Source organism: Ascaphus truei, chromosome 8 (genome assembly GCF_040206685.1).
Source record: "Ascaphus truei isolate aAscTru1 chromosome 8, aAscTru1.hap1, whole genome shotgun sequence".
NCBI classification, from domain to species: Eukaryota; Metazoa; Chordata; class Amphibia; order Anura; family Ascaphidae; genus Ascaphus; species Ascaphus truei.
Window position 1 is genome coordinate 78211364 of NC_134490.1, and position 24981 is coordinate 78236344.

Genomic DNA, 24981 nt, shown 5'->3' on the forward strand with positions numbered 1-24981 from the left:
TACAGTGCGGCAGGATGTGCATGTATGGGAACTTTACTGATCTGTGCAACACCTTCCAAAACACATCGAATGTCCAAAAGCCCAATAAAAATATATACTAAGCATTCAATGCTATTTTTTATTAGTGAGGGGGTCATATCAAATGGAGAAAATAAGCAGCATTTATTATTTGCATTAATTAGTGCTGAGAAGATATATAGCAGTTTTCGGAAAATTGCAGAGAACTCAGTCCCCCATCCAAAAGAGATTTCACAATGAACTCTGTAGTCAGCATGAAATATAAAAAAAAGGAGATAGATATATATTAGATCAATTGTAGATAAAGCACGCTACTTCGATGATGGAACCTGTGTGCGCGTATTGTGAGAGAGGTAGAGGATGAGAGGGGGGGGAGGTAGAGGATGAGAGGGGGGGGAGGTAGAGGATGACAGGGGGGAGGTAGAGGACGAGAGGGGGGAGGGAGAGGACGAGAGGGAGGGGGGAGGTAGAGGACGAGAGGGAGGTGGGAGGTAGAGGACGAGAGGGAGGGGGGAGGTAGAGGACGAGAGGGAGGGGGGAGATAGAGGACAAGAGAGGGGAGGAGGTAGAGGATGAGAGAGGGGGGGAGGTAGAGGATGAGAGGTAGAGGACGAGAGGGGGGGGAGGTAGAGGACAAGAGGGAGGGGAGTAGAGGACGAGAGGGAGGGGAGGTAGAGGATGAGAGGGAGGGGGGGAGGTAGAGGACGAGAGGGGGGGTAGAGGACGAGAGGGGGGGGAGGTAGAGGACAAGAGGGAGGGGAGTAGAGGGCGAGAGGGAGGGGGAGGTAGAGGACAAGAGGGAGGGGAGTAGAGGACAAGAGGGAGGGGAGGTAGAGGACGAGAGGGAGGGGGGGGGTAGAGGACGAGAGGGAGGGGGGGGGTAGAGGACGAGAGGGAGGGGGGGAGGTAGAGGACAAGAGGGAGGGGAGTAGAGGACGAGAGGGAGGGGAGTAGAGGACGAGAGGGAGGGGAGGTAGAGGACGAGAGGGGGGAGCGGCCCAGTGTAGAGTAGACTCATGTTTAATTACATGAGGTTCATTCAGATATATTATAAAGATGAGAAACCTCGCTCAAACTCTTATATCAGTGAATAGTTCCGGTCGCGTGCTGCCAGGGATAAGTATAAGACAAAAGGGATGTGTGTGTAGAGAACACACAGAGAGATCCCCGCAGGCCTGAGTTATATTAGATCCTGGTCCTATAGTGCGCTAAACATACAACATAGATAATTTTATTTAATCACTATTAAAACTAATTTAAAAACCATTGAAGCTCCTAGTGTCTCCAGAGTGTTTGGACTCTATGTGAGGCAGGATGTAATATTTATGTCTCTTATTGTGTTCCCCTGTAACTGATTATTTACCTCTTAGATAGTATCCTAGGTGAGGTATTAATATACCTTTATATATACCTAATATTAGTAAGAGGAGGTGAGTCAGTGATAATTTCCTATATGTATAGAGACCTGCTAGATCTGTCTACTCTGTATTTTGAGTGGACATGCTTGGTTACTAGCAGAGAGGAATCATGACTGATATGCTTTTTCTGTCACGATGTCGAAACATAGTGATATCTAGTAGTTGAACACGTTCAGAGAATCGAACATCCAGTGTATAATTAATATATTGTATTTAACATGTATACACACTGCATCCATATATAGCAATAACCCATATAGCCGTACAGATATTTAGATAGTTTTATCCAGTTAGGAACTTGCCTTGTTGGTACTCATATTCACAATTGTACAGAGTAAAAATATCCTCTGATTAAACCCACTTAGACCTTATGGGTTCTGTCACAGTGTATTGCCAGATAGAGTATCTCTTCTGACCTACTCTCAAGTTCCAAGTATATGGGAGTAAGTGGGTGTATAGGTAGTAACAATGTCTATCGAACAGATGGCAATTTCACTCTTGTATTAATATTTAATAGCTGTACATGTGGGTGTACTAATATCCAGTGCAGTAGGATATATCCTTGTATGCACTGCTGATTCCAGGTATATGGCTTAGATGTTTAATAGTTGGCAGTAATCATTTGGTCTGGGATTATGTCAGTTACTAATGCCAGACTATAACTCAGCACACATAAAATGTACATATATTGTTCTCATGTGTCACTATTGTGGCATTGATGCTTGTGCCATATAGTGTGTTTGTTGTTACTTTAATATATTCTAACGGCGTGTCATTCAGATATAGTAATAATTAATAAAAGGCAGCACTAACATGGACACTTTCAAGGTGATTTGTGCAGTGTCTCAACATTTAGGACCCAGAAAAGTATCCATGAGTGCCGCCTTGTCTTACTTGCTTACTATGCCGAATACACCAGTTCTTCTGCAACATCTACAAACACCAGTGGCAAGTTCTCTACATTCCTGGGAGTGCTCCTTCCTTCTCCACACCTCACAGGTAACAGAAGAATTTCACATGTACAGAGACTTGGACACACGAGCATGTGAGTAACCAAGAGCTCACCAAATTCCTCCAGTGTATATTCCCGTCCTGAAAAAACGAGTTTTGTTCCATTTTCCGAGAACATAGGAGGCGCGCTTCCTTTCAGCCTGGCAACAGTCTGCAAGATTTGCGCGGGTTTCAGTTGATCCCTCCACTGATTTATTCCTGAGCTATGTATTAAAAAAAAAAGTAACTTTTAGTAAAACAAATAAAAGCAAAAAGTTAGACATCAGAACATGTTAACGTAGCATTTGTTTCAGGCACAAAAATAATGTTGCAAGACCGATTTTTCCCAATAAGTTTTAATGCACTTGGACCCAACATTCTTCAAGCATCGCATTGTATTCATGTGCCTGAGGCGATCGTGAAGATCCTCGGACTTCTTCCAGATTCATTTATTTATATTTGATCTGTCTGCTTCTTGATGGTGGGGTTTTTGTCCCTAGTTACAGTATAGAAGTGCAAATAACCTAGTTTTATGGTTTTGATGCACTATTGCAGAACGTCTGCAGATAACCCGCCCATTTACTTGTTTCCTACAAACCGCCGCCGGACCCTGCACGCCGCCGCCGGACCCTGCACGCCGCCGCCGGACCCTGCACGCCGCCGCGGACCCTGCACGCCGCCGCGGACCCTGCACGCCGCCGCGGACCCTGCACGCCGCTGCGGACCCTGCGGACCCTGCACGCCGCCGCGGACCCTGCACGCCCCTTTCTGCTTATTCTGTATTTGCCTTTCAGACGGCTGCTGAGAGGTTTCTGTGGCTGCACTTCAAACCTACACGCTTTACTTCAGCATTCCCTATAGCAGGGGAGCTCAACTCCAGTCCTCATGCTCCTCTCTCTCTACCCTCCCCCCCCCGCCCCCAACAGGTCAGGTTTTCAGGATATCCCTGCTTCAGCACAGGTGGCTCAGAGGCTCAGTCGAAGACAGCCACTGATTGTTCCACCTGTACTGTTCAGTTGGAGACAGCCTCTGAGCCACCTGTACTGAAGCAGGGATATCCTGAAAACCTGTCCTGTTGGGGGCATGAGGCTGGAGTTGAGCACCCATGCCCTAGAGCAGAGGCTTGGCTGCACTGTAAAGAACCAAAAGTAGTATGGGCACAACAGACTCATCAAAATGCTACTTTGTGCCAGCAGATTCTGCCTGTGAGCAGCCGAATCAGTCGCTGCATGGCACAATAACATTGCATTTTGTGTCAGTTGTGCCCATACTCCCTTGGGTTCTTCCCAAGTACCAACCTGGACCTTCGTAGGTGGCCCCGCACGATGATAGGACCAACCAGACCAGTTATGGGAGTTTGCAGTCATTTACTGGCGTGCTCAAGGTCTGTGTGTTAGCTGCTCTGTGGCACAGCCACTGGGTTAATATACAGTGATATCAAAGGCTGATTGTGATGGATCTACAGTATCCTTTTCAGCCAAATATACTATTCCTATGCCATGCTAACGGTACAAAAATATACATATACATACAATAACAGTTTTTATTGTATAGCGCTGACTGGACGCAGCACTGTACATACAATATTTGCAGACACGTCCCTGCCCCATAGAGCTTGCAATCTATTTTGGTGCTTGAGAGACAGGAAGATAAAGTGCCTTGCTCAAGATTACAAGGAGCCAACCCCCGGATTTTAACACCTACACATACAATGCTTTACACCATATCCTTTCGTCTCCTGTAATAATGTACAATTAATCACCAGAAAATGTGCGTTAAAAAAAGTGCATGAGGGAGTATGCATAACCTCATTTATGTGCACCTTGAAAAATAAAGATCAATAAGTAGAGGACGTATTTGGCGAAATATGACCCGTGAAGCGAACAAAATGTTACAAAAATATTCAGAAACACAAGTTGATTATTTTATTACATTACATGAAAATGTCCCTGGAATAGTGAATGAGAGATGAAAGTATTTGAGAGATTGGAATTTTGTTTTTTTTTTAACTCATTGCCCTTTAACAAGGCATCCGAAACAGCACATTCATTTTTTTTTTTAAATAGCATGGGATTAGCTGCAAAGCCAGTCAAACCACTCACAGACATGTTGTTTCAACCTTAATGGGTGTCAGTGTGAGGTTGGTTGTATTGGCTTACTCTACAGTACATGCTGTGCTTAAAAGCTGTGTGAACAGCAGAGCATTTGCTTATATGGGTTCCATGTAAATGGATTTCAGGCAAAAGGTGACATTGTGTGCTCATTTGTATGTCGTTTCCCAGAACACCTTGCTGCAGTGGAAGCACTATATGCTAGGCGATAATGGTGAAAGGCAAGGTTGCAGACCTGTCCAAGACATGTGAACACAAGTGATTCTTTATTGGCTATATGCCAACGGTGGAGATTTTGAGACAGACACACACACACACACACACACACACACACACACACACAACGATCGACAGCTTAGGTAATTGATCAGCAAGTATCCTGATCCCCAGGGTACACTAAATGGCTGTCTTTCAGTTTCAATCAATCATTCAGTGTAACTGAGCAGCTACAATGTATTCTTATATTACCAAGGTAACATCTATTGTTCCAGTGTGCAGCTTTTACTGCTGGGAATATTGGCAACAAATCATCACAAACAAGAAAGTGTTGCAAAGATATTAAACTGCAGGGAAGTGGGCTTAAACCTGCTATGGAAATCAAAGGATGCTCAGTATATTAAAATGAATTATAAAATGGTATTGAGAGTAGAATTAAATAAAAATAATGTAGTAAGAAATAGCCAATACTACAGGACCAATTTATTAAAACAAAACAATTTTTTTTAATGTATTTACCAAAACCCATTCAGACTTACACACAGTACGTTTGTTGCAGTCCGCATTGAGCTGCAAAGCGGGAAAGAAATCTGTTCTCCAGGTCTATAGTTGTTTCTCCTACTTTTTCATCACGTGTCAGGGTATCATAGTCATAGACCGAAATCTTCAAATCTTTTTCTTGGGGTAAGAAGCAGTTCAGTTCATACATTCTGCAGGGATAAGGATTAGACAAATTAAATCTAGGATAAAAAAAAAAAGTATGTATTCTACATATGCCGTGGACATTTTGCGATTGCAGTATCAATCCTGAGCTATGGAATGTATTCCTGTGTGACTTTTTTTGGAGCCGTTCTGTACAGCTTGATACAGATTTTATTTGATAGATGGGTGACCCAGAACTGAAATCGTGGCACTCCCGAGCTACAAGGACCCTCCTCGTTCCGGAGATATTTCATTTTAAAATGTCCTTAGAATGCTCCTCCGAGAGAAATATGGCCACTGGGGGCAGCCAATAGAAAGGCATTGTGAGACTGCACGACATTGTAACTTCCATTTGGGTAACCCTTTCGAGTGCCGAGATTCAGCCCCAAGGGACCACCTGGTCTATATAGGGTTAATTTTTTTTAAATTAAATTAAAAACTCCCACTAGTTTGTGTGGCGATTGCCGCTTTAACCCTTTGCGTGTCGTTTGATGTAGCCACTACATTGTGCGATCTGGAACTCAAGGGGCTCCGGGACGTAGTAGCTACGTTATAATCTACCCACTTGATTTTCTAGGGGAGCAGAGAATCCTCCTCTTCTGTCCCGTCAGTGACCAAGCGATCGTTTGTGAAGTGGTCACATGAGCACCAATGGCATAGGGTCCGTGGCACTCTGGTCACAATTTACAGGCCAATAAAACATGAGGGCTTATTCTAGTAGTCTTGAAGTGTTTATGGCTAAACCGCATGGTTTAGCATATTCACAAAAAGCAAAATGAAATGTCGGGGAGAAAAAAAACAAAAAAACAACACTATTCTCTATTGCAAACCGCTTCTTCTAAACCGCTTCTTCTAAACCGCTTCTTCTAAACCGCTTCTTCTAAACCGCTTCTTCTAAACCGCTTCTTCTAAACCACACGGTTTAACAGCAAATCCGCTTGGAGTGTACTTGCTTCAGAAGCAGAATGACCTGGAGGTGGTGCCAACTCCATCCCCATTCTGACTTGTGCCCCCTTGGACAACCCCATATTCCAGGCTCTAGATGTAGCTCACAATACCAATCTCTTCCCCCCTGGAGGTGGTGTTAAAAGAATGCGAGTTTTTAGAAGCGGTTGGCATAAAAGAGCAACAAGAATTGCAGTTGTGGGCAAGAAAATGCAAGTTTCAGGCTTTTTTGACAAACCGAACGGATTCTCAGAGCCAGAGTGAAGCCGCTTCTAAAATAGCGGTTTAGACACAGATTGGACATGCGAGAAGCCTTTACAGAATAGCAAAGCATGTCAATCCGCTTCTAAAGGGCACTTTAGAAGCGGGTTGTCCCACTTCGGCGCTACTAGAATAGGCCCCAAGGCATTTAGGACCATAGCGCACATAATTCTTCTACGAGATATTTATTTTCTCATTTATTATGTTTCAAATATCTTGCAAATTAAAAACACATACCTGCCAAAAACTGGATTAAGAGTATTGGGTATATAGTTATCTCGGTCTTCAATCACTTTCTTGCTCAGTGAAAGTTTAATGTAAGGGTCACACTGGAAAAAACATACAAAAGAAGAAGTTCAATAAAAACACATTTGATCCAGTACACGGTTTAAAGCACACAATTCAAGTAGCACACAAATGTAATAAGATCCCCAATATTGGGATAGTGACTATTCCTTTCGTGCATGAAAGAAGACAGATGGAAGTTAATGGTCCCAATACACTTCCTTTATAATAAACAGCACATTTTAAATAGAATCCATTTTACTAAATGAATGTAATGCAAGGCGGCGGTAAGTGCTGTAAACATAGAAACACAGAATTCGAAGGCAGATGAGAACCACTTGGGCCCCCCCCGCCCCCCCATGTTCCAATCTACTGTAAATCCTTAGACCACATTTGATCTTTGGCTTGCTTTAATATGTAGAAAAGCCTTATGTCTATCCAAACCATGTTTGAATTGCCTTATGTCTATACCACCTCCGTTAGGCTATGCCACTAATCCCCCACCCTTTCCGTGAAGTACTTCCTCACAATACCCCTGAACCCGCAGCTTCAGAGCACGGCCTCTTGTTCTTGCGCTTTTCTCAGAAATAGGTTTCCTCCCGTTTTTTTTGGTAAAACCCTGTATGCATTTGAAAGTGTTGATCATTTCCCCCCCTCTCCTTTTTATCAGGAAAGACTAAAAAAGGACATTAATAGAGGAGAAGTCTTCTGCTATTACAACATGAACCATTTTAGCTGCTGCTTCTCTTTTTTTACACAATCTCCAGTAATTCACGTCCTTTCGAAGATAGTCCACAGCCTTGAGCACAGTAGTGTCGGTGCAGTTTCACCAATGATCTATAAAGTGGAATCACCACCATTCCCTTTCTGCTAATAACGCTCCCTATGCAACCTACTGATGCCTTTCCACATTGCTTGCCTACTTTTAGTCCATTTCCTCCATAGCAATGGAATGAGTAAAACCACATCACTAGACCCTTACCAGTCCATTATTATCCTTTGGTTGCAGATCTATGCCTCTAATGATGTATATGCGCACGGTGCATTCCTGGCTTCCACTATCTGGCAATTCACGGAATTGTCGAGGAGGAGACGGTATACTTGGATCATCAGTGAGAGCGTAAATACGGAAGGAGCCCTACACACAAAAAAAAAAACATTGCAGCGTTCTCATATTGCTAGATTTCCATTCCACCAATATAGTATTCTAATAGGAATATTGTCACCACAGGAAAAAACCATTAGTAAGTCAGATACAAGTTGTAATACATCACTGGGGCTCAATAATCTATGTTAAGCAGAGTAGATAAACATGCTTGCATACTTTGATAGTGTGTGGGTCCTACTAGCGACCATGTTGTGCAACAGATGTGTTGTTGGCAATGAGCATCCACGGTTATAATGGCCTCTTCCTCAGATGTACGAGATTACCTTCTGCCATTAGTCCACGTTGTAGTTTAAAAGTCTTGAAAGTTCAAAAGTTCTCCTATACCACATTATCCCCTATACATACGTAGGTTGGGGGTACGAATCCCATAGTTGCAATAGAAATATGTGCACTCCCCCACGGCGATGACCGTACATTTTAATGTCCCACATGCTAACCTAAATGCCAAGAGTCAGCTTATCTAACCTTAAATTCTCCAACAACAGATGGGTCATCATTATCTTCAGATTTCCCCCTGTATAGCTTAAATGTGTCACAGAAGTCAGTAAGTCCATGAAACTCCGGAACATTCTCCAGCTCACAATTGTACACCTAGAAACAAGATTAAAAAAACAGTGATGCGGTTATCCAGCAGACCTGGTTTATGTGAGGAATAAACACACAGTATTCACAGACGGACGAGGTAAGGACTCCCTTCAGCTCGCCTCAATATGTATTCATTTTGCAATGTTTCACTTTCTAAACGGTTGCAAACAAAATGGCAGAGTGAGGGAGAAGGAATTATATATCTGTTACCTTTAGAGTTTCATATCCTTTTTGCATATATTGGCCACATTTCTCATGTTCTCCTATGGAAGAGTAGTATTTGCTCCACCAATCAACAATTTCTTCTTCCTTGAAGAACAGAATATAATATTTATTATTTTGTCAAGTTATTTAAACCTCTACCATGCTGCTTAACATCAACACCGGCTTGTTATCCATTTCACAAAATGTGGCTACTCCCGTCTGGTAATTAAAGCATTGCAGTGGGTTACAGAATAATGAACAGTAAATGGCCAAAACTCAGCTCAAATTCTTCCCTCAGTTATCCATCATGTTGGGTTCTGTGGTTTACAGACCTCTGTCCCTTTCCATAACTGGTTAATTCCCTGCTTTGGGTTCAGTCACTGCAACTACTGTAATATATGATTTAAATGGTTCGCAGATTCAATGTACACCAACTAAGGATTCGGCCATGCGTGCAGTAGACAGTAAAAAGAGAATACAAGTCTGAGATCATTTACATTATTTGGTAGTGTATTGAAAGCAAAAGGGATGTGTTACAGTGAGGTTAGTCATGGTACATTGACTGACATCTACACCACACCACTCACTACCACAAGAAAATCCGTTCGTCTTTGGATTCCAATATAGATTACCTTATAATTTCCCACTTACAGTCAGGAATAAGGAATTCAAATTGCTATTAGGAGCGAGTCGTGAGAACGTCTAAGCTACAGCAGATCGTTTGAGTTGGGGGATCACGACTGCATTACTATAGCATTGTTTTGCTTAGAAATGTTCTTCCACTAATGTACTGTATATCGTGAAAAAGCAGTATGCTTCTTCCACAAGAGATAATAGAAAGATTAGCGTTCCATTCCTTAATAGGCCCCAAATGAAATTCCAATAATAGAGCGTTGGATGTGCCCATTGCACGCCATTACAAATCTTGGTACATGTTCTTCTGTACAAGGTTTAATAACTATACACACCTGTTAGGGACAGCAATGAAATGAGAATAATTGCATGTAAATTAGATACATTCATGCTCAGAGATGCTTAATACCTGGCCTCCAAGCAAGGATTTTTTTTGATTTTTTATAATGCAACAAAACACACATTGGATCCAAATGGGAATAATAGACGATAGGAAAATTATTTTCTACTTTGCAATCTTTAATCAGTTATTTCAAGCAATATTGTTATGTTCAATTTACTAGAATAGAAACAAATACAGTGCAAATGACATCACATGAGTTAGGAAGGTTTCACAATGGCAGATTTGCGATAAAATCTCCATTGACCATCACGGATGCAATTTACAATATTGAGCCGCTGGAATCACATTCTATTGCACACCCAAATTTGTTAAATAGTTGAAACTATTTTTGAGCAATTCATAGAAACAGAAATTGAAGACAGATGAGAACCACAAGGCCAATCTAATGTGCCCATAAACCCCTCAATATATTGTACTACACTCACAAATCTGTTTTACTTGGCATCACAGAACGTAAAAACGTTGAAAAAATTGTTACATCCAGAATCACCGCAAAGTTGACAGATGAAAATTAATATGTATCCGCTTAACTTATTTAAAAAAAACTAATGTTCTACCATCCAGTAAAAAAATCAGTCTAATTCCTAGGCCTAAAATATTCCTCTACATCCACCCACTGCACTCAGCTATTTTCTCAAAAATACTTTATTCATGCTGCAAACCAATCAATGAAACACTCCAAGACTGGTGTAGCTCGATCAGTTTGTAGTAACAGAGGAGGGAGAGGGAGTAGGTTGTAAGATACCTTTCATTGAACCACCAAGTAGTGCATATGTTACAAGCTTTCGAACCTCAGAAGAACAATATATCAACTACTTGTTGGACCAATAAAAAGGCATCATGCAACCTACTCCCTCTTACTACATGGAACAGGACCAACACGGCAACCCACCCTTCTGTCCTTGATCAGTTTGGTGAGATTTAGACTTCGCTGGGGGGAGGAGGACTTCAGTTGATAAGTCACCTGCTTTAAACTTTTTAACGAAGATCAAAGGCGAACAAGCAACTGTCCATCCTGCTCAACTCCAATTATAGCAGCTAGCACCATTTCCCAGGGGCTTCCAGAGAGTTTGTCTAGACAAGTGTTTAAGACAACAGCCTCGGGTTCTTCCAAGCAGTGATGGGGTTAAACGGCATGTATCATTTTTTTGCCCCTTTATGGCACATGTTCATCTTTCCTTATCCAAGAAATCTCAAATCTTTCACCAGCCAGAAAGCATTCCTTCCCTACTCCACATGGGTATGGGCCGGATACAAGCAGCTACTGGCCCGTTCCTTCAGTGAAGTGCATAGTCTCCAAATGTTCCCATTAATTAATAAAATAACTTACCTTTTCTTTAAGCTGTTTTCCACGCACAAGTTCAATCAATCGTGCAATGCCAGCGCAAGGGAGAAATAAGATGCATATTTATTAGAACATGTTACAATATTGTCAAGACAATGGTCATAGAAATGAGAAGCAATTAAACTCACCAAGTGCACAAAACATCAGTATTTAATGTTGTAGGTTTCAATTTATTACATATCTAACACATGAACAACCATTGTGGTAACTCGCCAAATGTATAATTAATACGTTTAGTTTTTGTTCCTTTTCTACCTGCAGTATGTAATAAATTGAGTTCTGAAGAAAACACACATTTACAAGGATATATTTCAACATTTGTGCTCAGTAACCATGCAAAAAAAAAAATAAACCTTACATTGATTGACCCAATTAAAAACATACTGCAAGTATGTGCTATAGATTTTACAGAATTCCCTATGTGTTTTGTTAGGAAGTGTTAGTGTTAACAAATAAATAAAAAAACACAAATATTCCAATATACTGTATAAAATTATTATTGGAGATTTTGGAGAGACGGGTCTAGTATGGTAAATACCAATGGCCACCGACGTTCCATTTGGGAAATTACTTTAGCGAATAAAGCATGCAGGCCAAATTTCATAACAGGGCAGGCGTGGTATGTGCTATAACAAGCATACAGGCCCAACAGCAATCTCACAATGAACAGGCCATATCAATAATACATGTGTTATATTATATATGTATGTTGAATATACTTGAAATCTTTCAATGCTCACATTTAATAAACAGATCATGGGAAAAAAATGTAAAAAAATAAAAATAAAAAAAAAAAAAAAAAAAAAGGACTCCCATAAATAATTAGCCTTACTAGTTGGATTGTTAAACCTAGCATAAGAAATTGAAATAAATGTTGATTTCATTTTAATTCAATGCATTGTTCGATTCATAGATGACATTTTGATTGATGACAAAATGGACGTAAATAGTTTTAATTAGTTAAATAAAAATCTACAATTTGCATGACAATTTTGTTGTTCATTGATGCAAACATCTGAATAATTTGAATTGTTTAACGATACATGGCGCGGTCCCACATTCATTGTAAAATGTAATACACAGCGTTTTTCATTTATTTAAGGCATACCATACGGTCTTTAAAAGGAAATATCACTCCAAAATCTCTCCACAGAAGAAACAAAGGTTCGAACATTACCAAAAAGTTCCTACAACCCAGATTAGCTCATCTGAGAGGGACTTGACATATACATACATGAACAGTGGTTGGAGAGGTCATTTTTCCGACTGCTGTTGACATACTGCTTAAGAACTGAAAATTGGAACATAACTTGTGAAGTATTTTGTCTGTTTTGTTAAATTGCTTTTTTTACTGAATATTAATTTCCTGATTATAACAATATTGAGAAACCATATAAAAGTCAGTGGCTACAAAATACTTTTGCTAAATTGAAGTACAATTCTTCAACTGTATGTGTTACCCTGTGCAGTTAACCTTACTACCATAGTGGTGTATGAAAATTTTATTTGATTTTGCTTTTATATTGGTATTTTGCTTTTGGTCAAATTACACAGGTGGGGAAAAAAACAAAACAAAAAGGACAAAAACAAGCAAATTGAGGTATAAAAATGAAAGGAACGTTTGAACATGGCCAATAATGCATGAGAGAGAAAGAATGGCTCAAGTATAATGGCTCAGAGATGAACTAGGTATCAAAAGCAGTGTCAGCTACCAGGGACTTTGGACAAATCCCTGTGCATCACACACCAACATTACACTATAAGCTATTCAAGAAAAGAACTCGAAAACAATATTTCTAATAAGTGCACACAGTACAGCTGTGGTATTTGTGGCCCACCTGAACTAACCAAACTAAAAACAAACACAGACACACAAAACTCAATGTTGGCCAAGATTATTACTGAGAATACAAATACACAAATGTAGCGGATGTTGTTACCCCCCCCCCCATTTACTCAAATTCACACACAATAACGCATTAACGAACATGTGTTCTCTTCTTAACCATTGTTTTCAACAGCTCCATTGTTAAATAATGTGCCAGTGTTAATCCAATGCCTTGCAATAACGGGTGCAATAAAGTCTGCGACATCTGGAGGCGCATGCAAAATTTGAAACATTTAGTTTAATGATTTAATAGCAGAGATGAAATAACATGCGCACACAAATTATATGTAAAAAGCACAAGGTTAGAAATCAAACAAACAGAAGTTGATTTACCTGGATATGGTTAATGAGAGAGACCAAATGCTTAAAAGAGGACTATAGTATATTTTATATGGCTATGCCATTTCTACACATCACATACATGTATGCATGTATGGCCACCAACAGGTCAGGTTCAGGATATCCCTGCTTCAGCACAGGTGGCTCAATCAATGGCTCTAACAGGGATATCCTGAAAACCTGACCTGTTGGTGGCCCTTGAGGACTGGATTTGGCCACAGTATATTGTGTGTACAAAAGAGTACCAAGTCCTAACGTAGCAATAGATTCAACATTTTATATCATTTGGCAAACGGCAGAATTTTTCAACATCTAGCAAATGCTATGGAAAACTCAGCCATCCGAATGATAACCTGTCAATGTGCAAATGACAGGACATAACTCTCTTATATAGCAGGACTGGCCTCCTACATATCCCAAGACAATGCATTACAAGCCCTTCTGTCAGCCTTAACTAAAGAAAAACACCACATTACCTGAGTTGCCAGTAATGGTTTTGTGTCGTCCACCTCGATGACAAAATCCCGAGGAGGTGTAGGAGACATGCACGCAACTATAAAAGAAACCATTATACTGTATATTCAATTCTGAGTGATGAGTCAACCAGCCATTATGTTTTACATGCATTTAATGCCATAAGCCCACTACAATAGCACGATGTTCACATGAAGACAACTCGACAGACGTGTCTTGATTATGATGGATGTTATACTTTGTTGTAATTTAATTCAACAAACACCCTATACCAGGAGTGGCCAACTCCAGTCCTCAACGGCCACCAACAGGTCAGGTTCAGGATATCCCTGCTTCAGAGCAGGTGGCTCAATCATAATAACTGCGCCACTTGTGCTCAAGTAGGGATATCCTAAAAACTTGACCTGGGGGGCCCCTTGAGGATCGAGTTGGCCACCACTGCCCCATACCAATGAATAATGTACGCAATTTAATGAAGACTCGCATTCTTTGCAGTACCATATTACACTACAGCTTAAAACGTGTTTAACTTTCTTTTACATTTAGGAACAAGAGATACTGTACTCTTGGCCAACCCACAAGCTGCAGTTAAGGAATTTGCAATGTGTTACCTTTTTCACATTGAGCAGGTGAAATATTTCCCTGCCTCATCCCAATAATTACCATAGCTAAGGAACCCTCAATGACATTTCACATTTTTACAACAAATTATACAAGGATGAGGAAAAGTAAAGATCCTTTTTAACATAGCGGTCTAACCAAGTAGAACTGGTGCCCTCTCGGACTAGAATTGAAATAATTGTGGCAAAGCAGATTTACATACACTCTTCATCCACAACTCAACTGCCCCTGTAGCCACACCAACTTGGCAACTAGGAGTTCTCATATGGCCAACAGTGACAAACTTCCAGCAAAATAGGGGCTTGCATTATTACAACCACAGACCCCATCTACATAATACAACTTTTTTCTGAAAAAAATATATAAAATCGAAAAAAAAAAAAAAAAACAACAAAATATGTACAATTAGAGAAATTATCTACTACTAAGACAACTTTTGATCCCCTTACCTCGTAGTTCTGGTAGATCTTGTTTGGCGTAAGGGTCGCAACGAAACTCTTCCAGCAAATCGATAGTGCACTGGCCCACCACTGGCTTCCTCCCAAAAGGTCTGTGGTCTATTACTTTAATGACTATGGGTGGCACATACATTTCTTCTTTTGGCAAAAGCTAGCGTGAAAAAAAAAAAAAAATACCACTTGTTTAGATACCACAGTTTTTTCAGCCCCCCCCCTTCTATAAGGATGTGTATTAAAAGTTTATGTTTTAACTCATTTACTACTGTATACTATGATCTGGAGCGCAATATTACAGTGCTGCCGTTATTCACCTTTCTCCAGTAACTTAGTGACACAACTATGTGATTTATTAAAAAAGTTTTTATATAGTATGTTTAGGATTATGCACACAAGTACATACCTTAAATTGGTCGATAACTCGCAATACAAGTAGAAATGATTAACTTTAGGGTTCATCTACAAGCATGTTAATTCAATATTCATATTGCTAAAAGAAAGTCCTGAGACCGTACCACTTTCATGAAAAGAAGAGAACTTGGGAAGTTTGGCGTTTTTTTAAGGTTCTTGATAACGGCAGACTGGACAATTTCTCCTCCGCACTCAACCATGAGACTTGGCGACGCAACAGAAGCCAGTTGATAGTTTTTCATGTTCCGTAAGCCCCAAGTAAGTATCTGTCAAGAGAGCAACGAATGTAACACATTATGCAAACCAAAAAAAATAGCATTAAATATATAAAACGGATGTTGAGAACCTATGAGGAATGGTGGTGTTTCGCATAACACATGCGCCATCTTTTTGTTTTTTTTTAATGTAACTGATTGTACACATCTTCCTGATCTATAAACATGTATAAATAAAGTGTTTAAAAAAAGAAAGTATGACAGACATTTGCAATAGTGAGGAGGTAAAACAGTACTTAAATTGAGCAACAGCCTCCCATAGGCAAGAGTTGCTCAATTACAACTACTGCTTATAGAACGGTATATAGTACTACCGAATATAGCTAAAGGCTGGACAGTTACCTCAACTGCAGTTAGCTGAACCACAGGCCGAATCCCTTGAGGTACCATATAAAGCTTTGGTGCTCTCTGGGATGGCAGAATTGGCAGATTGGATCCATCCTTAAAAAACAAAACAAAAAACATTTTTAAAACGTAGAGCTAGATTGCACATTCACATAGGATAATCACACACACACACACACACACACACACACACACACACACACTAATATAGTGCTCTAAATATTAATAAGCATTTCCACTAGTATTTAGCATCATTATGACAATGCTAAAATGTGAATGATTGTAAAGCAGGGAAAAGAAAAATGAACTCAGCATTCCCTCCTAATTGTTTTTTTTTTAACCATACATTAATCAGGGGATCCAGAGTCCTATCATCGCATTCTTAAAGCTGCAGTTCAGTCTTTCTTCTTTTTTTTTTATTTCTTTTTTTACTTCAATAGTTTTATGTGTGCAATCTCTAATTACCTAAAGAACTGTATAGCTGCCATTCAATTCGTCCTCCATGCATTGATAGGTCGAAATTTGGTGACAATTAGTGAAGGGATCTGTTTATATTCTGCTTGTCTGTCAGTGGAAGCTCATGAATATTTATGAGCATTCCTGCACTGACATGTGCTAGAGGGAGGGCAGGGCTGACAAAGGGGTGTGCCAGGGCTTGTGACAGGACATGAAGGGGCAGTGCCTTAGCAAATGGCTGTTAAAATAGAATACAAGAAAATTGGTCTTTAAAAGTTGTTTTTTTTAAAACAGAAAATGCTAAAAGTATTTTTTCTTACTACAGAACTGATTTATTAAAAAAAACACACATGCAGGATATTGACTGAACTGCAGCTTTAACAGGATCAGAGCTGCATATTTTTTGTTGCATTATTTTTTAACACCCTATATTTTAACATTCTAGTTTTGACATTAAAATGCATTTTAAACGATTCAATAATCTGCCAGTTCAGTAGGGAGAGGGCTACAAACTAGGTTTCTGTTCTTGTCCAGTACTATTATCTCACTACCTAGCAAGCACCACATACTGCAGCCAATATATTAGCTGTAGCAGGGGTCTCTATATAGTTCGCTCAGTACTGGGGTCCAGCTTCAGGGGACCCCTTCCATCAAATAAAGTATTAAAAAAAAAAAACACACACACACCACAACTAGTTTTGCTCTGATTTTTGACACCATAGTATAGAGGCCATTGAAGAGAGATGTATTATGTTCACTTGCAAATAATGGTAATTAAGCATACACATACAGTTCTTGAGTATCCTGTCCTTGTACTGTATTTGTGGCATCCAATTTTTACATTAAGAGACTACATACATGAATTGGTGGTATACAAGTATAACAGGGTAATAGTATATTTAAAGATATCACATATACTGTAATGATGGACCTTTTCGCGAAGGATGAGCTCAGCAGCAACAAGGATATCCCCACATGGTTTTTGTTGATTCGTGACAGGATACCATAAAAGCTTTGGTGTTATATCAATTCCGGGGTTCAGCTTTACCATTGGCAAACAAACACTTCTGCCCAGAAACTCATCTTTCCCCTGCAAAGAACAGCATAAAAGAATTAGGATGAATGTCAAACGTGTGCACAAAGTTGCTTATCAGTATTAATGTAAACTTGTGTACAGCAAATACAAATAACACTTATGAGCACATTCACACGTCTCAGGTCTGTAACCCTGCTTGTCACTCATCTCTTGGCATACAATGCTTCCACTGCAGCGAGGGATTCTGGGAAATGACGTGTTAATGAGCACACAGTGCCACCTTTTAATGTAAAACTTCTAACACATACATACGTACCACTTGGTCACTGTCAAATATTTCAATGATCACGTTGGGGGGGTTTTGTGCTACGGCTTGTGGGTCTCCATAGATTTCAACTTCATTGAATATAAGTGTTTGGTCCCATGTTGGATTGAGAGTGGAATGGACGGTCTGTGTGGTTTTACTTTGGTGAAGGAATGAAACGTGGGCGTAAGGGTCTGGAAGGGGAAAAAAAGCACAGGCCGGTTTGTCTTTTATTTCCCCCCACTCTCCCCCCCAAAAAAGAGTAAATAACCAGAGCAGGATTGACATAAGCAAATATATTTGGTCAGTCATTAACCCTTGGAAGTCTTCAGTGCTGACGTGATTAACAGGCCTGTAAAGCTTGCACTGCATCAATGCAGGACATCTTACAACAAGAGGTTATAGGGATTTTTTTGACCACGGTGGCCAACTCCCAGTCTTCAAAGGCCACCAACAGGTCAGGTTTTCAGGATATCCCTGCTTCAGCAAAGGTGGCTCAGTCATTGAGCCACCTGTGCTGAAGCAGGGATATCCTGAAAACCTGACCTGTGGTTAGCCCTTGAGGACTGGGAGTTGGCCGCCCGTGGTCTAGATGACAAGATTTGAAGATTCGAGTATTAAATATCCTCCCTATAATACAAAAATAATTAAAGGCATCAAGATTAAAGTTGGTGCAAAACTGGTACCACATTGAGTTTTTGTAAATAATCTGGAACCAGTTTCTAAATAAATCAAAGACACACGCACGCAAATCTTTCAGTGTTGCTACCGTTTTTATTACCTTAATTGCTGCAGTTGTTGATCTTGGAATAGAACAGGAAACACCCTTTATTCATACAAATACAAACAGACCTTTCCAGTTGTAGCTAGCCACAGAACAAGACATTCTCCCGGCTGGGGCACATCTGAAATGTGCTTATTTATGATGGCCCCAGCCTCTCGTGAAAATGATTAAAGTGTTTTAGGCCTACTATTAGGCGGGCCTGTAAATCATCCTCTCTAAAGGAAATAAAAGCTATATCTGATCATGTATATTAACATTTCCTGTACAAATTGTTATTGCTCAGGGCCAGGGGCCATTATGAGGTTATCTTTGGGTCAAACTAAAAATGCCCCCAGCTAAAAAAAAATAACTAAGCTTTAGGCATTATGATCAACTTGACATCAAAAGATTCACAAATAATGTAATTTAATCACAGTATCACCATGCATCACTATAATAAATGGTCAGAGGGGGTTTACTTTTGAGCATAACACAATGAGTGGCAAAATATTAAGTGTTTTTTTTTTTTTAATGCATTTTTAGGCTGTTCCAAAAGTATGTGTAGTTTAGAAAATAGATTAGGCGTAGTAAGTAATAATGTATTTGTTAAGCTTAATTGGCTGTCAAATGAAATACTGAATTGAATTAGTGATGCTGTGCTCCTTAATATTTTCCTTTTCCTCTAAGATTTGTAATGTTCATGTAAGATACTGTATGCCTCAGCAGTAATTAATGTACAGTATGTATCAGCAGTAATTCATGTACAGTATGTATCAGCAGTAATTCATGTACAGTATGTATCAGCAGTAATTCATGTACAGTATGTATCAGCAGTAATTCATGTACTGTATGCATCGGCAGTAATTCATGTACAGTATGCATCGGCAGTAATTCATGTACAGTATGCATCGGCAGTAATTCATGTACTGTATGTATCAGCAGTAATTCATGTACAGTATGTATCAGCAGTAATTCATGTACTGTATGCATCGGCAGTAATTCATGTACAGTATGTATCAGCAGTAATTCATGTACAGTATGCATCGGCAGTAATTCATGTACAGTATGCATCGGCAGTAATTCATGTACAGTATGCATCGGCAGTAATTCATGTACTGTATGCCTCAGCAGTAATTCATGTACTGTATGCCTCAGCAGTAATTCATGTACTGTATGCATCGGCAGTAATTCATGTACAGTATGTAGAGATGGGCAATTTTCTTTGCCGGATCGGCTGGTTCCTTTGGTCCGCGGATCAATCTGAAAAAGGGTTATTCGCGTTTTGCAGCTTTTTAATTACCAATTCCCTCCGCGGATTCAGCAATCCGATGAAGGATTTTTATGAATCCGCCAATGAGTTGGTGAATCCATGGATTGGATTCTACAAATCCATCAACCGATTGTATCCAATGGCGGTTTTTGATGAATTCGCGTGGATTAAAAAACGGACCAAATCAGTTTGCGGATTTTACACCGTGAAACGGATTTGGGGGCAAAATGCGAGAAAACCTGGGAAAGAGATGTGGGCAGATTCGCCCGTCCTTAGCATGAATTCCTTCAGACCGCGCTGTAAGCAGGGTCTTCCAGTGAAGACATTAGCACTCACCTAAATTGTACGAAATAATCTGTGTCGCTAATCAAAAACATGGATTTACCTGAAAAACTGTCTTTATCCAAAGCACTGAGATTCCTAGCTTGATAAAGATAACAGCGAAGGTGATAAGTGAAGACTCCTTAGAAAAGTGAAAGAAAAACATTGCTTATTATATTTCACAGATACAGTACTGAAAATACAATTGTATGTGGCAGCTATTTGTAAGCACATCAATATGGTAATAAGCATCTCGCCTATTGATTTCGGCTACCCAATGTCCCAGGTCTAGAAAAGAAATAAAGTGTTCATGAAAAACCAACATAAATCACCAAAACCATATTGCAATATTGCAGTGGCCAGACTCTCCTTGATATCACCAAAAGCGAACCAAACTCATTATTTTCGGCAGAAACGTGCACTCTTCAAATACAAACAGAATGGCTCTTAATTCATTGCTCTGCGACATGCACAACATAAGTAATTCTGCAATGTTCTTTAGGACTATTAAATATATACAGCATTTTTGTAGTGTTCGTTTTACATGGCATCTAGAGACATTAAAATGTGTCCTGTGTGCATTAGAACAGCGATTCCAGTGAGGGGGTTCGTGAGGGTTCTTGTGACCCTTCCCCCCCCCCCCCCCCACAATTAAAAACCTATGTAATTGCAGATTCCAGGTAGTACAGGGGGGTTCTTGAGCCCACAAGGGTACTGCACACTTAGACCCCAAACATCACCCTAGCATCGGTGGTATAGTGGTCAATTATAGCAGGAGCTTCTAAAGTACCTCCCCACAATGCCTTGCATCCACAGCAGCAAGGAATTGTGTGACTTTGGCAGTTTCTGCAGTGTTTGACAGCTATACCAACCATGCGCTCTGCACACACACAGATGCAGTTTGGGGCCTTAAGTGTGTGCACCTTGTACCGAGACACCCCTCCCGCACAAGCTTAGGGACAGTATACTACCCGAGATCAGTCAAACCTTAGCTAAAGTCTGATGAGTAGGCACGAGGATTTCATAACGAGAGGATTGCAGAACAAATATTTTCTAGAAGGGGGCGGAGAACGTAAAAAAAAAAAAGGTTGGGAAGCACTGCAATAAAATAACATTCTCATCACTCAACTTCAAACTTAACCATTGCAGGAGTTTAATCAGCATTAACCATCCATTCACCATAGTGTACATTTAAACAACATTTTTCAATCACAAATATTAATATCCAAATATTCTGTAGCCGAGACAAATTTGTTTTCCCTTAGCCACAAAACCAAGAGATGTGCGAAACTGTCCAAAAGTTTGCTAAATTCTAAGCTACCCCCCCCCCCAAACACGATTAAAACATTTCACCCAGCCCCAAATGGCTAATGTTGCCAAATTAGTAAGCCTTTATCAAAATATCACCATAAAGTGAGCGAAACATTGCGTGTGCCTAATTTAGTCTCAGCAGTAAGCGAATCTTGAGATTTCAGGGAATTCTGCAACAGAACTTGGCTGTTTTAGAAATTTAAATATCAAATAGCATTGCTAAGCACACTGGCTTCGTGTCTGGCAAACCACGTGCCAACTTTGGCTCTGCTGCAGCATTTTGCCGGGTTTGTGACCATGCGATAGTCTCGCACATTTCTAGAGGAGATATTCTGAAAACATGTAACACACACAGATATTTAGGCAGTTCTATGTTATTTGTGATACAGGAAGTACTATCAGAGAGCTAACCCCTCTGGGTTCTGCTTCTCCTACAACAGTGCAAACCTGTCCGCTTCCACCCTGCTGCTCTATAAAACGCTGGGTAAACAAAACAAACAAAAAAGGGTGGAGTGGGCAGATTTGAGCTGTTTCAGCCCATACAGATGAAAGAATAACTAATGGATTTCATTAACATCTTGTGACCAAAACCCTGAATGTGTCATCCTCACTACTACTGTACATATATTCCCCAAAAGGACCTTATGAAATCAAATTCCATGTTCGTGCTGCAATTTGCACTGCACTTTAATTTATTTTTTATATTTTTAAAGCCAACATTGATCAAAGCAAACATCCAAATGTATTCTATAGGATCTTTTTCCTTCGATAAACGTGGTTCTGTTTTTGCACTAATTTTGCAGCTAGGAGGCCCTAATACCATCAATATTTGCCCAAAGAGGGGGGGGGGTCGTGCTGTGAGCTACCCTAAAGTCAGATGGGATAATAATAATAATAATAAATAATAATTATAACCAAGCAAGAAAGTCACCGAGCTTTACACACTTACGGTCAAACATGCAGGAGATGATGGGTGTGTTTGCCCCGAATATGTTTGTTGCAGATACCGTCTCTGAACCTTTCTTCTCCCCTTCGTCGGGGCTCACATCAGCGCCCTAAACACAGGTGAATACACAGTGTATATATTGAGCTCTGTATATATTTGTATAACTCCGACAGAATGCAGCCCTAATGGTAGTCAGCACGTTTAGGGAAACAGCAAATAGCTGTAGATATTTCTCTACACCAAATTTAATTGTTACTTCAATTCCGTTCCAATTAACTCATTATGTGCATAAAACAATGAAAGACAAAAAGTTACTTTTTATTTTTTCCACTTTAGTACTACGGTATAAAAATAAGACTGTGTATTTTTTATATACATACAAGAGCGCCCTCCAGTTTGAAGATGGCGGCCGCACCAAGGCGATCGGAGGGCGCCATTTTCCTTCTCCAGCACCTCCGACGGAACGTATCTGAGCTGCGTTCTTTGACGTGAAACTTCCAGCCTATGAGCGCAGCGTATTCCCATCCCTCCATTTCCTGAACAGATGCCACCTGTGTCGGTAAAACAAAAAATACCATCAGCTACTGCTTCTGTAAAATAAGCTGTAAGAGGTACAACGTACACTCAGTGGGCTCGTTCTTATTTGAATGAATCAAAAATATTAGCAACATGACAAAAAGATACATCTCAGGTGTGTAGGTTGCACAATAGCATCTGTTTACCTACATGCATCATCTTCCCTGTTCCTTTCTCCATTATATAGAGTTAAAGAATCCCAAGCATGTGTGGCAGTGAGTACAGGCAGGTATGTTTTCATGTAGAAATCTGACACATGCCATCTGCAATGTTTACACATGTAAATGTGGTGGGCACAGTCTCCTGTCCTGAAGCTTCTTGCCTTTTGCATATAAATTTGGCTTCATTTAACCAGAGGCTAATCTTCACCATTCTTGGTGTACTTGTTCTTATTTAATATATGAACAGACGCCTCTTTGTCATGGCAAATAGCGGGAGTCACACCTACTGTATATCCAGGGTCACAAAAGTACAAAATATATGTTTAAATAAAATGAAGGGGTGGCTCCTTCCAAAGGAAGAACCAGCAAGCTTTAGCAACAGCATTTATGAGGAGAAAGAGAGACGAGTTGACCGTAACCTCTAGACAACATACTTGTGAAACTGGTTGGATAGCAGGGTCATTGACTAAAGAAGAATGGAACAATGGGCCCTGGTTTAGAAGGATGTGAAAGTTCCATCTTAACCATATTAGGCTTGAGGCAATGAAGGGCCATCCAGGCATAGACTGCCAATACTCACTCCGCAATATCTGACTGGACTGCAGGTCTAAGTTCAGAAAAAATATAGTAGTTTAACCTGCATATAGATGATGGCTTAATTCAAAGAAGTTTATGGAGGTCATCCAGTGAGAGAGAGTATAGAAAGAGTAAAGAACCTAAAAACAAGCTCTTGAAAGTACACCAACATAGAGAACCATAGAGGTAGAGAAGTTGGAAAAAAGAGACACGGAAGGAGCGCCGAGACATATGGGAGGAGAACTAGGAGAGGGCTGTTCCCTGGGTGCCAAGAGTGAAGAATGTGCAGGAGAAGAGGGTTATCAACTGTATTGAAAGCAAAGGACTCAGAATGGAGTTTTGAGATTTAGCAATATGTAGGTTATTAGCTACTTTGGCAAGTTCTGTTTCAATGGTTTATGCGCTGCAGAAGCCCGATTGGAGGGAGTCAAGTAGGTTATGGGAGATCAAATTTTTTTTTAAGTGTGTAAACAAACAAGGACTTTCCTGAAGTTAGGAGGCAAAAGGCAAGAAAGACGGGGCAATAGTTAAAGGGGAAGTAGGGTCAAGGGTGTTATTCTTGAGTTGGTTGGACAATAACATACTTACAAGAGATGGAAAAGTGCCAGAGCAGAAAGAGAACTTAAATAGGTGGGATGGGAACCAGGACAGAAGCGATATGTTTAAGGTGATCAGAGGGAATGGGGTTGAGGCTGTATTTGGTGGAGGAAAAGAGCATCCGAGACCCGTGTTTCTCTGCAACCAGAGAAAAGGAGTCAACGGGAGGGGGATTAGGAAAGAGCTGTAAAAGGTAGAGGGGATTACTCTGTGGATAACCTTGTCCTTGAAACAACCAGCACAGGTCTTAGAGTATAATAAAAGGAGCACAGCATGACGTAAAGGGAGGCTGAAAGGGGACAAAGAGAAGAGGTAGCATGGATTGGGTTTGTAACCGTTTATTAGAAAGGTGAAGTAGCTTTGTTTGGCAAGAAAAATAACAGAGTGAATTTGTAGTTAAGAAAATCTGCTCGAGTGACTTCCTCTAGGTGTTCAGCAGAACAAGTGCAAGAGCTTAGGGTAGAGAAAGAGAAAAAAAAAAAAGAAAGTGTCTACGTGTTTAGGTAGGGCTGTGGGTTGCAGTGCTCCAGTGTCAGAGTACAAGAGCAACATACTGGTCGAGAGCTGAGGCA

General features: G+C 40.3%; 1 protein-coding gene across 9 annotated transcripts in view; it reads right to left on the minus strand.

Moving 5' to 3' along the window:
- The window catches only part of MYOF (myoferlin), a 135932-nt gene that overhangs the window by 11093 nt on the left and 99858 nt on the right, over positions 1–24981 (minus strand). For 4 of the 9 annotated variants that reach the window (XM_075612784.1, XM_075612783.1, XM_075612782.1 and 1 more), the window contains 17 exons: positions 22880–23050; positions 22503–22608; positions 20307–20384; positions 17901–18082; positions 17480–17638; positions 16090–16188; positions 15577–15738; positions 15056–15215; positions 13988–14064; positions 12519–12575; positions 11270–11281; positions 8910–9008; positions 8580–8705; positions 7929–8084; positions 6899–6990; positions 5293–5463; positions 2502–2650 (listed from right to left, as the gene is read on the minus strand). In XM_075612784.1, the coding sequence (XP_075468899.1) occupies positions 2502–2650; positions 5293–5463; positions 6899–6990; positions 7929–8084; positions 8580–8705; positions 8910–9008; positions 11270–11281; positions 12519–12575; positions 13988–14064; positions 15056–15215; positions 15577–15738; positions 16090–16188; positions 17480–17638; positions 17901–18082; positions 20307–20384; positions 22503–22608; positions 22880–23050 (2056 nt within the window). The remainder of the gene's footprint in view (positions 1–2501; positions 2651–5292; positions 5464–6898; positions 6991–7928; positions 8085–8579; positions 8706–8909; positions 9009–11269; positions 11282–12518; positions 12576–13987; positions 14065–15055; positions 15216–15576; positions 15739–16089; positions 16189–17479; positions 17639–17900; positions 18083–20306; positions 20385–22502; positions 22609–22879; positions 23051–24981) is intronic. The other 5 variants (XM_075612790.1, XM_075612789.1, XM_075612785.1 and 2 more) reach the window with 2 other exon arrangements.